At 32.1% G+C, this 17,036-nt stretch overlaps 1 protein-coding gene across 2 annotated transcripts in view; it reads left to right on the forward strand.

Moving 5' to 3' along the window:
• LOC110024312 overlaps window positions 1–15,776 on the forward strand; it is a 105,595-nt gene extending 89,819 nt beyond the window's left edge. Inside the window, exons 12-14 of one of the 2 annotated variants that reach the window (XM_020724202.1) lie at window positions 1,572–1,633; window positions 9,758–9,917; window positions 15,509–15,776. In XM_020724202.1, the coding sequence (XP_020579861.1) occupies window positions 1,572–1,633; window positions 9,758–9,917; window positions 15,509–15,679 (393 nt within the window). In that variant the 3' untranslated portion in view covers window positions 15,680–15,776. The remainder of the gene's footprint in view (window positions 1–1,571; window positions 1,634–9,757; window positions 9,918–15,508) is intronic. The other variant, XM_020724203.1, reaches the window with a different exon arrangement.
• The last annotated feature ends 1,260 nt before the right edge of the window (window positions 15,777–17,036 follow it).

A 17,036-nucleotide genomic window follows, 5' to 3' on the forward strand; every position in this document is an offset into this window, starting at 1 on the left:
AAGTTGAACATGGTTTTCAATCATGTTTCAACTTGAGGGGAATGTTAAAAGTTATATTAGGAAATAATTTATTCATGTGAGAAGTGATGTGAAATAAATTATTTTCTTGTATTGGATTTATTTCCTTTCCTATTTTAGGTTTTCCTGTTTTATGTTGTTTCCTTTTTTTCCAAAACAATTAATATTAATTGAGTAATTGAAGATATTAGGTGATATATATTTTCTTTTATGTTATTTTTTTTATTGTCCTTCTTATTCTAGAATTGATGTAAGGGTTAATTATACCCTCGTTCATATCAATAAAATATTCCGCATTATTCATAATTTCAACATTATTATTAGCTAAAAGGAGGGCTAATATTTTTAGGGTTATATGATAGGTGTATGATTGTTGGCTTGAATTTAGAGTTAGGGTGATGTGTGATTTTTATGTTGATTCTTAGGGTCAGGGTTAGTGTTTGTTAGAGATCGCTTACCTCTCGAATTGTAGGTGTTTATTGTTATGCATTCGGATTGTGCTGTTTTATGTTGGTGAAGAAAAAAATATTTGCCCCTAATTTTAGCAGAAGTTTTTACAAAAATCAAGTAAATTGTCCGGAAGTTTTTTGACAATGTTGACCTGAGTGTTGGAAGGGTCGGATAAAATTTTTAAAATGTTGGAATAAAAAGGCGCCAAATTTCATATTTAACACTTTCGTTGTATGTTCATGTGCTTAGGTGTTTGCATAGTGCTCAATATGGGTGCCATGTCTGGCTTCAAGGGACATTACTCCACAGGTTGCTTACATATTTGCCACATTTTTCATTTTGTGGGCAAAGATGAATAAAAAGTTTACAATAAAAAAATTATTTCTATTACTAACACTTGCCTTGCCCCAGCTCTTTGAGAGCAGAAAAACAAATTTACTTGTGCTTTATTTAATTTTTCATGTATCAGTTAGTTGCCCACTAGGGGTTAAGTTACGATGAATTCTTATTCCCAGGTTTGGGATAAGGATCATAATCATTATTAGTTGTATTCCAAATATTTTATTTTGGTATTTTTTATGGATTGTCATTTCTTCTTGGTTTGGGATAAGTGTATTATTATATAGTCCATGAATTATCAAAGAAACTTAGCAATATGTTTCATTGGTTGTTTTATCATTGTATATGTATTTTATGTTTTTGATACCAATCTCTTGTTCTGCTCATTTTTTCCTGATTTATATTTATGGTTATTGACTTGAGCAGTGTTCGAAGTGAGCCTATTCCATTATTTCTTACACCTAGATGTTGTCTACATCAAGCATGTGTGCTGTCCACATCAAGCATGTGTAAAGTTGTTCGTTACTGAGTAGGTCACGTGCATCGAGTTTTAAACTGTATTATGTGTTTTCAAATTATTGTTTATTTTGAGATTATGGATAATTTAATTCATATGCCACTTTTTTTCCTTGTTTTTTTTAATAGTGGCTTACATTTTTTATTATATGATCTGTCATAATGTTTTTTTTAGTGTAATGCCATTTAGCTGTAGCCTGTCGTGTGAACATCAAATGAATATATAAATTTCATTGTTTTTTACTCAGGTGAAGGACATACTGGACTTGGAATCGATGCATATGCTGTATCTTGTAGATGCAGCGCACATGTGAGTCACAAGAAGCTAATTCTTTGTTTTACACCGTTTGTGTTTGAAATTTTATGACTGCTACCATTGCAAAATTTTCGTCATCTAGTATGCAGATAGATCTCTAATTTATTAGTTTATTAAAATATGTAGTATGAAGATTCCTTGTGTTTTTGTAGTGGAATACTTTTAGGGTTCAGTGGTGCTTTTACATCATTACAAATATTTTTCTTAATTCTATTATTCTATTAAAGTTTTGACTGCTTTCAAATATTAGAGAATGTACTAATGTTTTTTTCTAATAAATATTTGTGATATAAACTCATGTATTTTAGCAATAAGTATATTGACCAATTGAATAATTACGAACTTTAGATATCATTTAATCATGTTTAATAAAAAAATGAATTATATTAAGTAATAAATATTGTCGGTGCATTAATATTAAATATTAATACTTTTAAAATACTACTTTAGGTAAAAGGATACTATTTTTATTGACTTATTTACTTAATAGAATTATTACACAGAGAGTAATCTGTATATTTTATCATTTATCATATTTATATTTTTCATCATGTTTTTGCCATGTAAATTAGTGATTACAATCATAATGTGAATGCTTAAATTAATAATAAATGCTTTTAATAATTTAGCACTAAAATAAAATTTTGCACGATCTGTTTCCCAGAGTATCTTTGAGTTACTTTATTAACTTTTCTAATGTTTTATGCATTTTTTTATATTATTAATTTATTATTTTTCTCACATTTGTTGACTATATGTTATTTATTATTGATAATATTGCTTGCCAGATTGTAACCCTTCATTGAATATCAATCTTTTCTGTTTTCTAATTATTAAACGATTGTGTTTTTCTTGGTGTATAACATACCAAGCATTCCTATTTTTATATAGCACTTGAACAAAGCAAAGCCAAAATAGAAACAAAATTACATTGTAACAAAAAACCGCATGCCCTTGTTTTGACGATTGTGCTCTTCAAAATTGTTCAAAGCTAGATGTCATAAATGGCAACAAACATAGGGACATAAATGTGATATGATTCAAATATGGGGCAACGATTTTTGAAAATATAAGTTAGGAACACTTATTGGGCACTATATTTAAAATAATATGTATTTTTTATTATTTCACTTCATTTACAATCATAATAGACTTATAAAATATATTAAATAATAGAATCTATAATTTTCATTATATTATTAGCTATGTAGCTGCTTTTTTTGTTTTCTTGTTGGCTTGAATCTTTCATTACTTCTGTGATTATTTATGGAGGCTATAATAATGTTTTTTTCAACCGCATTTTGTGTATGTATTGTGGCATTTTGGATGGGTTTTGATTTTTCTCATGCGAAGCCTAGAAGAATTTCAATGTTTGGACTCCTTTAGGCATGTGCAATTATCTGGCCTTTTTGCAGGAACAACTTTTTGACTACATTCTCAACTTGTTTTATTGTGGGTGGTTAATGTGAGTTTTAGGTTTCTCTTTTGGTGGCTTCTTCTTTGGGCTATTTATTATCCTAGTTGGATATTTCATAAGTTTTATTTTGTACTTTTTTTGTAGTGTTCCAACTTCGATCTTCATCTATAAATAGAGGATCATGGGGATTCAGGGTTATGTAATCTTGTGTTTTCCTGTTTTAAATACATTGTTCAATTAGCTTGATAGAGATTTTTTCTATTTTCTTTTAGCTTTTTTTCTCCTTTGCTCATTTCTCTTCCTCTTTTTCTTAATGTTAAGTACGAGTCCGGCTTAACTTGGGGTCAGGAAAATGAGGACCCAACACATGAATTTTTCAAATCTAAATCTAAACTGTATGTTAATACGTTGTAACCCCTACTCCGCGGAACATCATTTGGCTTCGATAAAAACTTAAGATTATTTATGAAATTTTTCAATAGGTATGGCTAGCTATCATGGTCTTTGAACATATCGAAAAATGATCCAATTTTGTTGTACCATGCAAAAGTAGTTAACCTCAATTCAATTTTTACAATCTAAGCTTTACTATAATGTCGTCACAAAGGAGAAGTTATAGTAGCCATTGATATGACTTGCAACTTTTTGTGATGAGATGTACTACCTACTGCACTTTTTTGCTCCGTCTTACCTTGCAGATTTCTTACAATGACTTTATCTGCCGCATCTTAGTATCACTAGCTTTAGTCAATGGTGAGCTCATAAGGATTGGCAAGGTGTGAGGGTTATCTTTTCATAATTAGTGCTTAAAAAAATTTATTCATCTATAGCTAATTTTGCTGTTGATATCCTTCTAGTGGATAAAACGAGAGAAAAAGCCTAGGAAAAACTTGAATTATGGAGGTCTGCATTAGAGTCTAAAGGCCTTCATTTAAGTAGAACTAAAACTGAATACATGGAATGTAATTTTAGTGGTAGTAGCTCTAGTGACAGAAGTGTGACTTTGGGCGATCAAATTATTAAAAGGTGTGAATGATTTAGATATCTTGGGTCTGTTGTTCAAAGCGATGGTGATATAGACGAGAATGTTAATAGTAGAATTCAAGTTGGTTGGTTGAAGTGGAGGAATACTTCGGGCCTTCTGTGTGATAGAAAATTATCGTTTAGACTGAAAGGAAAATTTTATAGACGATGGTGAGACCTGCAATACTCTATGGCATTGAATGTTGGCCTTTAAATTTAAAAGAGAAGCATAATAATAATAATAATAAGTTAAGTCTTGCCGAGATGAGAATGATTAGGTGGATGAGTGGCTTTACACTTAGAGACAAAATGTGAAATGAATATATCCGTGATAGGGTTAGTGTAGCTCTTGTCGGACAAAATTAGAGAAAGTCATCTTCGATGGTTTGGTCACATTAAACGTCGACCATCTGATAATCGAGAGTAGATGTTTTAGATTCGACTTGTGTTAAAAAAGGCAAAGGTAGACCTAGAAAGGCTTGGGCTTATTGTATAAAAAATAATCTTAATTTACTAGAACTAAATGAAAATATGACACTAAATAGGACGCAATGGAGAAAAAGGATTCATGTAGCCGACCCCACGTAGTGGGATTAAGGCTTTGTTGTTGTTGTTGTTGTATAGCTAATATCTCCGTATTATTGCATAAATTGATAATTAGTGCTTAAAAAAATTCATAAAGATTTGAGGTTTTTTTTTTTCCTTTAAAGATTTCCTGTTAATCTTTTTTATCAATGAAAGTTTCCTTAAATGTTGTCATGTTTTAGATGAAACTTTTTGACTATTTGACATCTCTTACTATTGGACAACACTTTTTCCTTCCTTTTGGTTTTATTCTCTTCCGGAACTCTGTTTATTGAATAAAATAATTTTGATTTGGCAGAGGAGACAGAACAATGGAGTTGTGGCGGCAAGAACATCAATAACAATGGCATTAAAAAACAACAACAGTCCATGGAAATGGCATTAATGAAGAACAACAAATATTGGTTATAACCTGATATCAGAGTTAACCAAACAACAATGGAAAAACAAATTTTATTGTTAAATTCCAATAGGAACTAACCACTAAACACACTAGAAATCAGAAGTTGCAACAAATGACAAAACAAATTCAACTAGAGTTGGATCCATGGGTTTGATGGTGGTTGGTGATGCTTTGGAAGAGGGTGGGGTGATGGACGAGGTGGTTTGCAGGCAGAAAAGCTAGAGGCAGTGGTTTCCAATGGTCCAGGCTGCAAGCAATCAGCGAGAGTGAATGCGGGAGGGCTGTCCAAGCGAGGGCAACAAGAGTGTGACCGGTCTGGAGCAGCAATCAGCAAGGGGCATTTGGTTTGGGGTGCTGGCAGCAAATTAGAATGTGATAGTGGAGGTTCCGGATGATGGCTGCAAGTGGAAAGAGTAGGGCGCATATTCTGAAGGATGGCAAGGGAGGCACAGTGGCTGAGAAAGCTGGAAAATGTCGGGAACTCCTTGCTGTCCTGGATGGCAGCAGCAAGCGAAAAGCGCCTGGCGGCGGTTGGACGATAGAAAACCGCAGGAAGAAACAGCCAATACAGCTGTTTTGGGTGGCTGTAGGAGGTAAGAAGCGGTTGTGAGCGATGTGGGGAGGATTTGGAATGGGATTGGGAAGATAATCACCACCTTGAGAGAGATACAGTTGGAGCATCTCCTAAACCCGCAGGTATTAGCCCCGAAGAGAGAAACAGACGCCGGAGGCTGTTCTAAACATAACTCACAAAAACTAACCCTAAAATATTAGTGAGCAAACATATAATAATCAAATAACTAGGAGTTGCCCAAGTGGATCGGTTGACTCCCCCACAACAAAAAAACATGGACCTGTTCGGTGTAGGCACCGGAGTGCGCTTTGCTTCCCATTGCGGGAAATCCCGCGTGAGCGGGACACGTTCCGCATCACAACCAATCATGGCCACCAACAGGATGTAAGAAAATGTGATTGACAGTAATGGAAGCAATAAATAATATCAACGGCCATCTTTGGAAATAGCAATAATAGAGGGCGGCAGACAATAATGGTGAGTCTTCAAACTAGTGATTGTGCTGCAAGTTTGGGTATTATCGCTAGAATTTTTAATTGTACTTGGAATTCCTTTCCTTTTACTTCCTACTGTAGTAGCATAAGCAGGGTGGTGGAAGTGAACAAGTGTAGAAAAAGGATGAACTTTTGGAGCAAGGTTATAATTTACTGCAGGATTTGAGCCTTTGAATAGACAAATCATCACAAGCAGAATCCATACGTAAACAAACTTTACAAAAAGAGGAAGTACTTTCAATAAAAAATCAAAGAAATTCAAATTAAATGATAATTTAAATATGAATTATCTTAATCCTGTATTATAAATTAAGAAATAAATTTATCCGAGTTTAATAATTCAAATTCATCATTATTGTTTGTAATATAAATTTATTATATGGATATAACTTCTAGGTCTTGGATCTTCGTATGATGTTCGATTGACGAACTTATCATATGCATGAACTCTTTGCAATAACCCTTTTTATCTCAATGGTATAATATGAGAGTCACCACTATTAGCAATTTTCATGTATAGATATTGAATCATAAAAATTTGAATGACTCATCTTCTTTATTTTTGCTCGATCTGATGATCAAATTATGTAGATGATATGATTGATCACTTAGATTTGATTCTGTGATCATAGGTTCCACTTTTAGGTGGTTTTCTTCCCCGTGAATCCATATCATACTGTGAGTAAGGCTGATTTTCCATCTTCCTACATTTTTCAATATTCGAGTTTAAGTACATTCATAGCTTTAGTAGCAGCGTTTTTGAATCCAAAATTGTCATGTGATGCTCACCCAAGTAATAGAGCATAGGAGAGGAGAGAGAGAGAGGGAAAACAATAAGAGTGGAAATGAGATTAGATTAGTCTGAATGATTCATTAGCCCTTTACTTACTTGATTGCCCCTGTTTGAATAAGGGAGTCACATGATATTTTGATCATAAATAAATACATTATAAATATATAATTAATTAATTAAAAACTCTGGCTTGGTCGCACCATCATTCGGCCGCCTAGGATCGGAGGCCCTTGGGTAAGACAGGTTCATCTAGTCGATTAAGCTGAGTTAGGGCATACAATTGGTTCTCATATGTTGGTTAGTGGTCGACCCCATGGAGGACTGTCGGTCGGCTTGGCTGGGGACATTCGGTCGGCTTGGCTAAACACATTCTGTCGATTTAGTTAAGGTCAATCAGTTGACTTGGCTAAGGACGGTTGGCCAATTTACCCAAGGTCGGTCGGTCGACTTGGCCAAGGATGACTGGTCGACCCATGGGGGTCCTTGGGTCGCCGAACTTTGTTTGGCCAGCTCCTTTGGTCTGAGCGATAACTTTTGACCCCTTAAGTTGGATTCTTGTTGCCAAGATGATATTAGGCTATTGGGCAGATGACATATTACCGTAATCCAATGGGTAGCTCATTTATTTAACAAGAGAGCCATTGGGGGATTTATGTGGGTATTGTCTTGGGCACCTAAATAATCTTGTTGAGTCTTAAGGGTTTGTCTAAGGTGACTCTTGATGTTATTTTGAGGAGTCTGGCATATCCTTTTCTTTGTTTTGGCAAGTCCTGATCTTTGATCTAAGGGGCTCTTGTTCGCAAGCTTTGTACAAGGTTTTAGGGGTTGTAGTTAGGCACTGGATAACATGGGCTCACGCTGATGTAACATTTGGTCTTTTGTGGGTCATCTTTGAACATGCTTTTTTTTCAATCCATAGTATCTCCTCGAGATTTCTGTTTGACATTATTTTGGTGTACAAGTATGTTGGAGATGGTTTGTATATCTTGCTCCTTTGTTAGCTTCTACATTTTTGTTATTTTCTTTGTCCAAAGTAAAGACGGTATGACTTCTCTCCTGTTCTTCGAGAGGGCGGACTGGTTTAATTCGAAACTTGTTTCCTACATTAATAACTTTACCTGCTTGCCCTGCTTTCGCTTCATCCGTCATAACGCTTAAATTCCTTTATTTTTGGGTTAACATACCGCACAATTCTTATGTTTTGACATTTCTAACACCTAAACATTTTTATTTACATGCATACCATTTAAATCCATAACATCACATAAAAAATACCACCATCAATATGTTTTTAAAAGTGAACTATACATTTTCATGTATAGGTTTAGCCACCAAGGTGTTATAAGTGAAATATCAAACTTTAAGTGTTAGATATCTAAGTACATAAGAATTTTGTGGTATGTATGTAAATTTCACTTTTTTTGGCTAGGATGATCTTTTCTTTGTAGGTTGACTTTGATAAGATCATTGATGTATATGAGCTATAGAGGATGACTTTAACAATGCCAAGTGAAACTCCCTCGCATATCATCTCATTGATATATTTCTTGGTCATGGCAAACAATTGGCACTAATGGTCAAATCCTTTCTTGTCTCCTTCCGAATCTAAATCCAACACAATAGATAAGGATTGAGATGAGGTATAAGATCCAACCTTAATTTCTACTCTAGATTGACAAAAATAAAGTTTTTTTGGCTATCAATTTCACTGATCTCTTTAAAATCTGTACTGCATTTTTAATATGCTTCTAAAATATCGTGTGTGTAATTTTTTAAATCAAATATGAAAATTCCAAGTTTGCATAATGAATCTCTTAATATGTGAGGTATGTGTGCTTCGTAGGTTTATGATGTGCCAAGAGATGTCTAGATGATGCCAACTAAGCATAAAAAAATCTTAAAAATTAGAAGTTTGTCGCACAAACTCTCTCTCTCTCTCTCTCTCTCTCTCTCTCTACTATAACCACACATGCCGCCTTGTTCATAAGTACCTATTGGCTGGGAGAGGTCAAGTGATATTCTTTTCTTTGGATATTTATACTAAAACATGTTATTATCCATTTCAGCTCCTGTTTGGACCCCGGAAAATTACATTGAGATGCTGCAATTTAATAATGTTAACATGAAGATCAAAGATTCGGATGGGGATTTGGGAAATGTTGAAATGATGATGAGATTTAAATTTAAAACTTTCAAATTGAAAATATCAATGTTATGCTGCATTATAAGCAGGTGTGCATGTGGTGCAATTCACCCTTTATTCCTGAAATTGTTCTTCAGGTTGGTTTGAATAGATTGATACATCTTCATGGTGCTCATACAAGATCATGTCGAGCAGGTTGAAGTAAAATGGAAATCTATTATGGATGTTATCAATAACTATTTTTTGCATTCTTTTGTTCTAATTGTATCTTGTCCTCCACCGTACATAAAAAAAAAAGGTAGATTTGCATACATACCGCCCCTCAATTTCTATGAATTTACATATCTAGCACCTAAACTTCAATTTTTTTTATTACCTATCACCTTATCTATGCATGAGTGTATTTCACTTAAAAGAGTTAATGCTTTTTATGTGAGATGAAAGATTTGTATGGTATAAATGTAAAAAAGTAAAGTTTAGGTGTTAGATATGTAAATGCTAGGAATTGGGTGGTAGGTTTATAAATGCCCCTAAAAATATTCTTACTCCTACTTCATGAAATTTTAAGAATATTTTTTCTGAGTCCTTGTACATTTTTACGTAGATGAACATGCACGTTAGTTATGTCACCTTTTGCAATATTCTTAGGTTTTTCGTTCTAATTTCTGCTTATTTTTTCTTCTTAGATGCTTTCTATCTGATGATGCAAAAGCAGCAGCTACAGTTATCAAGAATATCTTGCAATGTGCATTAGACTTTCGCTCGTGTTTCTCTAGCATTGGGTCTACTGGCAATTTGTCTGAAAAAGATTTATCATGCTTCCATTCTCGGATTAATTTTACGCAGGTGATCTTCTTCTAGTTTATGCTTTTTTTTTTTTTGAGTAAAGTTTCAAAATAGTCCCCTGATTTTTTATTTTTATTTTTTTCAAATATCTCCTGGTTATTCTTTTTAGTCCTATAGTCCTATAGAATGAGTAAAAGCCCAAAATAATCTCCCGACTATAAAGAAGTGTTCAATTTAGTCCCAAAGTTTTAGAATGCTCCAATTTAGTCTTTAGACTATTAGAGTTGTTTCAAATTAATCCTAAATTATATTTTCCGTTAAATTTAATGGTGGTCTGCATGAATTGAAGGGTATATTCGTCTTTTATGTAATTATTCAAAATTTATATGATTTGTATATATATCTCTTTTTTTTTATTATTGAAAAATTATAATTTTTAATTTTCATTAATAATTTTTTTTTACAGCAGTCATGACTTCTTTTCATATGAATTTTTTTTAAAATAATCAATAATTATGCAGTAACAGTTCACTCGATCTAAAGTTATATGAATTACTTTATTTCATTTGACTTTTTTTTAATATTATTTATTAAAGAATGTGTTTTAAAATAGTTAAAATTAATTTGAAAAACTAATGAATAAATTTATTTTACATTTAAAACATTATCTATGTGAATAATAAAAGTGTGTAATTAATGGCAAACCATTAATACTTTTACACTAATATTTTTTCAGAATATATATATATAAACATACTGTTGTGTATTCAAACCATGATCCAAAAAAAAATTCATTTGAAAAAAAGTGATGCTTTTTGTGAATAAATTTATTACGCAAATTAAAAATTATAATATTTCAACAACAAATAAAAAAGGATTTTTATACAAAGCTATATAAATTTTAAATAATTACATCAAAAACAAAAATACCCTTCAATTCAAACAGACAGCGGTTAAATTTAGTGGAAAATATATTTTAGGACTAATTTGGAGCAACTTTTAATAGACAATGACTAAATTAGATCATTCTAAAACTCTAGAACTAAATTGGACACTTTTTAATAGTCAGTGAACTATTTTGGGCTTTTACTCTATAAAATTGACAAATTAGATCTCAGGCTGGATGAAATAGTCCCCGAAAAGGATTATTTTAGCCTTAATAAAAGAGTTTAGGGATTAATTGACATTTTTATGGATTCCGGTACTAAAATGACTCATGATAAAGATTCTGGAATCGTTTTGGCACTTTTCTCATCTTTTTCCTATTTTCATCAATCATGTGATAACGGACACTCAACTTTACTTCCTGTGCTTCGTGCCATGGTTACAAGTATTGATTATAGTGTCAAACATGTTCTCAAACGAATGAATAATCCCTTTTTTTTCCTTTTTTGGAAGAAACGCCTTAGTTTCACCATGTATTATGAATTTTATGGATACTTGAAATCCATTATCTTTCTACTTGTGGGCTCATTGGATATTTGGATTGATTGAAGTTTGAAAACTTATTTTGAAAACAATGAAATTTGTTAAATCATCATTTTTGATTGGATGCAAATAAACACGAACATTGATTTCAAACACCTCAAATCTTGTCAAAACTCCCTAAACAAATTTTCTAAAACATGTTTCCTTTGAGCAAGCAACCAAATAAGCCCCTAGAATACTTCATATTTGTGATATCTGCTGTCTGGGCTTTGTTTGCCCTTTTAATGTCTTTGTACTGAAAGATTTTAAAAAAAAAAGTCTTGGATCTTTTCAAGTGATATGGTAAATAATTCACTTCTTATCTCCATGTCATCAGAGCTCATTTAAAGATAATTTGTTCCCTTTTAGAGAGATCACATCTATCCTGGTTATTTAAGATCTGCCTTTTGGATTCTCACTCTTTATTTATTTTTACTGGATATTTGATTGCTCATTTCGAACTCTGTAGGACTCCTGATTGTAATAATTCTGTTTTCCAAGAATGTATAATAATTAAATCAATACTTCCGAAAACAATTTTTTTATTTAAAACAATCAATTAATCCCTTATTTGAATGCCTTCGTAAAGATGTTCTATATTAATATTTTGAGTATATTGTCAAAATAGTCTACTGGCTATTTATATGATGATGTTTTAGCCCCATAGTCTATAAAAGTGCTAAATTAATTCCCATAATCTTTTAATATAGGCTGAAATTTTCTATTTTTTAACCCGGATTAAAAGAGTCTGGAACTAATTCGACACCTTTGAAGGCTCTGTCTAAAATAACTCCCTGCAAAAAGGCAGGGGACTATTTTGATGCATTTTTTTAATATTTTATTGGTGACAAATCAAAAGATATAGAAACCTGTAGTAACTCCTCATTCTATCATGCTATAGAAGGTGAAATACAAGACTTATGTAACTGGTTTGAACTCATCTGTGAGAATGTTCAGAAAATCGTTCACACCTTTGAACAACAGAAAATCGTTCACACCATTGCTTTGAACAACAGACCCGAGGTATCTAAATCGTTCATACCTTTTAATAATTTGATCGCCCAAAGTCACACTTTTGTCACTAGAGCTAATACCACTAAAATTACATTCCATGTATTCAGTTTTAGTTCTACTTAAATGAAGACCTTTAGACTCCAATGTAGATCTCCATAATTCAAGTTTTTCTTGGGCTTTTTCTCTCGTTTTATCCATGAGAAGGATATCATTAGCAAAAAGCATACACCAAGGTACATCCTCTTGTAGAGGTCTAATAAGACCATTCATAACTAAAGCAAAAAGATATGGGCTTAAAGCCGATCCCTGTTGTAATCCAACATAAATTGGAAATTTTTTTGTCAATCCTCTTTCAGTTTGAACACAAGTAACAGCTCTAGTATACATATCTTTAATGACTTGAGTATAAGTTATATCAACACATTTCTTCTCAAGAACTCTCCAAAGGATATCTCTTGGAACCTTATCGTAAGCTTTTTCTAAATCAATAGAAATCAAATGTAGATTCCCCTTATTATCTCTGAACTTCTCCATCAACCTCTCAATAAATGTATAGCTTCCATAGTAGACCTGCCCGGCATAAATCCAAATTGATTATGATAAATCTTTGTAATGTGTCTTAACGTATGTTCAATTACCCCCTCCCATAATTTTAAAGTATGACACATCAACTTAATTCCTTTATATTTTGCATACTCTTGTGCATCACCTTTATTCTTTTTATTCTTAAAAATAATACTCTTCCTCCACTCAGACATCATTTTAGTTTTTAAAGTAATATTAAAAACATCTTTTTAGAAATAATATTAAAGATAAAGAGTTTATTAAGCTAAGAAACTCCCAAATCTCCTAAATATTTCTACACTTCAATTGGGATATTATCAGGTGCTACAGACTTTCCACCTTTTGTTTTCTTTAAAGTCTCCTCAACTTCTTTTTTACTAATGCGACGGTAAAAATGAAACGTTTTATTTTTATTCAATATATTAAGATCACTAAGGTCTATTGTATTTTCATAAACTTCATTAAAAAGTTTATCAAAATAACTCACCCTCCTATTTTGAATATCTTTTTCTAAGAAGAGTACTTTTTGATTTTCATCTTTAATACACTTTACTTGAGTTAAATCTTTACTTTTCTTTTCTTTTTGTTTGGCTAGTTTATACATATATTTTTCACCCTTCTTAGTATCTAATTTATTATAAAGATCATTAAAAGCAGAATTTTTAGCGTCACAGATTGTTCTTTTAGACTCTATGCATGTCTTTTGAAAATTTTCCCACTTCTCTACGCTTTTACATTTAAACCAACTTTTATAACATCGTTTCTTATATTTTATCTTTTCTTGCATATTATTATTCCACAACCAACTATTTTTATTTATAAAAACTTTTTATTTTGATTCTCCAAGCACATTTTTTGCTACTTGCTTAATAGTATTTGTTGCTTATCCCACATAACATTTGTTTCTTCATGAATATCCCAAATTTTGAAATCTTGAATTTTACACATAAAAATAATTTATTTTGTCTTTTAAGTTCTTTTATCTAATTCTACGATGACGAGTCCTAGTATTCTTTATTTTACAACTCTTCATCTTAAATCTTCATCTTAAAATCTAGAATGTAGGGTACTTAAATTCTCACTTGGAATGACCTTACAATCTTTACAATCTCAACGATCTCTTCTTCTCATAAGAAAATAATCAATTTGTGTTTTATTAGATCCACTCTTATAACTAATAAGATGATCATCTCTTTTCTTGAATAAAGTATTAGTAATAACAAAATCATATGCTAAAGCAAAATTTAAAATAGTTCTACCTTCTTCATTAGTTACTCCAAAACCGTAGCCTCCATGAATATTTTTTAAGTCTTTTATCACTCTACCGATATGTCCATTTAAATCTCCTTCAATAAAAACTCCTCTTTCAAGTGGTATCATTTGTAGGTCATTCTATTAATTTTTTTTTGAACCCATTCTAAAATTTATTATTCTAAAATTTATTTTTAGACCCTGTATCTAAATCTGCTTGAGGAGCATAAGCACTTATAATATTAGAAATCATAGTATTAATGATAATCTTAAGGGCTATAATTCTATCTCCAACTCTATTAATTTTTATAACATTATCTTTCAAACTCTTATTTATAATTATACCTACACCATTTCTACTGTGACTCTTACCAGAATACCAAAGTTTAAAACTAAATTGTCAATCTCCTTAGCCTTTTCTCCAACCCATTTAGTTCTCCAACTGTCAATCTCCTTAGCCTTTTCTCCAACCCATTTAGTTTTTGAATACATAAGATATTAATTTTTCTATGAATCATAATATCATAATTTATCATTAATTTATCATTGAGAGTACCTATATTCCAAGATTTTATCCTAATATTAGTTTCATTAGTTTCATGGACTAACTTCTTTAGCTGCATTCGTCCGTAATGTGGCCATGTGGGAACCCTTGTTTATTTGACACTACACCCGGGCGTCGGTGAGCGCCCCTTGCACACTTTTCATTGTATTCAGGCTATACATCGCGTCGCTTCCAGGGAACGCCCAAGCACTTACACAATGATCAAAAGGAATGTCGTGATTTTTTTCAACAAGTTTTACGTTGGTTGTCGATTATCTAACGCAACCCTCCACTTTTCACATCCGGGTTTGGGACCGACAATGACAATGTTAATGTTCAGATAATACTTGCAATTACAAAAATGAAAAAAATGAAGACAGGAAAATCTTTGTACATACCACTCAATTCCTATGTATTTAGATATGTAAGACCTAAACTTCAATTTTTACATACATACCCACCTCACCTACGCTTGAAAAGGTGTATTTCACTTTTTAAAAATTAAAATGATGGTATTTTTTAAATGATATGAAACATTTGGTGGGTGTAAATGTAAAGAGTAAAAGTTTAGGTGTTAGATATGTAAATACATATGAATTGCGTGGTATGTATGTAAATGTCCGAATTTGGAAGATTTACATAAACAGAAAGGGATGTTAAGAGTTTAATAAAAGGAAGATGTGTTGAGTTTATTTACTGTAATATTTGTGACATAGCTGAGGATTATGATGATTTTCAATTGTTCATTCTTCCTGCTACATCGCTCTCTTCTTATCTATAGTTTCACATTACCTTCTGGTTAATGATGCAGGCATCTTCTGTAAATTCTTCTTTTAAGAAGAACCTCGAAGAACTGTACCTTTTGTATCTTAAATCGCCGAAACATGGCGAATTCGGCCTTCATCGCTTCTGGAGTTATCTTGATTTTAACGGCTACTTCTCCACCATCATGAACAAAGAGTTGGGTTATCCTCATCTATAGATTTTTTTTTTTTTTCTGTAATTCATTTTTGCCATGAAGAGAAGATACAAAATGTTGCGTTTCTTTGTTACTGGCCATGTCACAATCAATTAAACTCTTTTATATCTCACTTGCAGATGTGGTTTTATTGTCATTATTATCAAAATTTAATCAAGAGGGGTTTTAAAATGGGGTAATTATATACAAACCACTGAAAATATTGGTATTTGCAAATTAACCACCCAGGTGATTGATCAAACTATTGAGAATTTGATAAAAATGAAAATTATGGGTCGTGGTTTTACTATGAATTTTGATATTTGAGAGAGAATTTGAAATATGGTTTAAAGTGGGTGGTTGATTTGTAAATACTTAGTTTCAGGCGGTATGTATAGATTTATTTTTAAATGAATGTAATATATGTAAATAATCTATCGACTCGAAACACCACTCATCTGAAAGTAATGTAATGTTAGATAAGTACTTAAATGTTACATAAAAATATCACTAAAACCATCTTTTTTCCAAAGTAAACATAACTTTACATGCTTAGGTAGTAAACATAACTTTAAATGTATATATACTAACGCTCAGATCGGCAATATGTAAATACATAGAAATTGTGAGATATATATGTAAATTCTCCATCAAAAATAAGTATTTTAAAAATAAATACGTAGATGGATAAAGAAGCTGAGGATGCTACGTAAATTGTGTGACGTTTCATTGTTATTTTCACATCGCTGACCTGTAAAGTTGCCCCTTGTGGCACTTAAGATTCGCGCATGACAGCCTATGGAGGGGAGAAATTATTGTGTACGGACACCGCATGCATTTCTGCATGCGGTGTCCGATTCTGATCGTAGATCACGGTGATCTACGGTCAGAATATATTTCAGTTTTTTTTAAAAAAAAATTCGGTGGGACCCACCGAAATACATCTTGACCGTAGATCACCTGATTTATGGTCAGGATGTGACACTGCATGCAATCCGTCCGTATGGAATAATTTTTCCTATGGAGGGTGAGGGATCGCGTCGGTTTATGACAATGTGAGTATTTAATAAAATTCTCGTCAAATCTTGGTTGTATATTTATTTTATAAATATGTTATCTACTCTAAATTTAGCATTGTCTAACTCTTTTGACATTTGAGAAACACAAAAGTTTCAATTTAAATAAACTTTTTCTTAGTCGAATTTTGCTTTATCCAAATTTTTCCATTCCAAAAGTTGATGCTAAGTTTAAAAGAGAACGAGCTTCATTTGAATTGCTCCACAATAAAATAATGAGATCATAAGAATTCAAAGTACCGCCTTCTCAAATTGTTTAGGCATGAAGAATTTGCTCATTTCAAAACTCCTTATAAAGTGATAGA

Source organism: Phalaenopsis equestris, unplaced genomic scaffold (genome assembly GCF_001263595.1).
Source record: "Phalaenopsis equestris unplaced genomic scaffold, ASM126359v1 Scaffold000251, whole genome shotgun sequence".
NCBI lineage: Eukaryota > Viridiplantae > Streptophyta > Magnoliopsida > Asparagales > Orchidaceae > Phalaenopsis > Phalaenopsis equestris.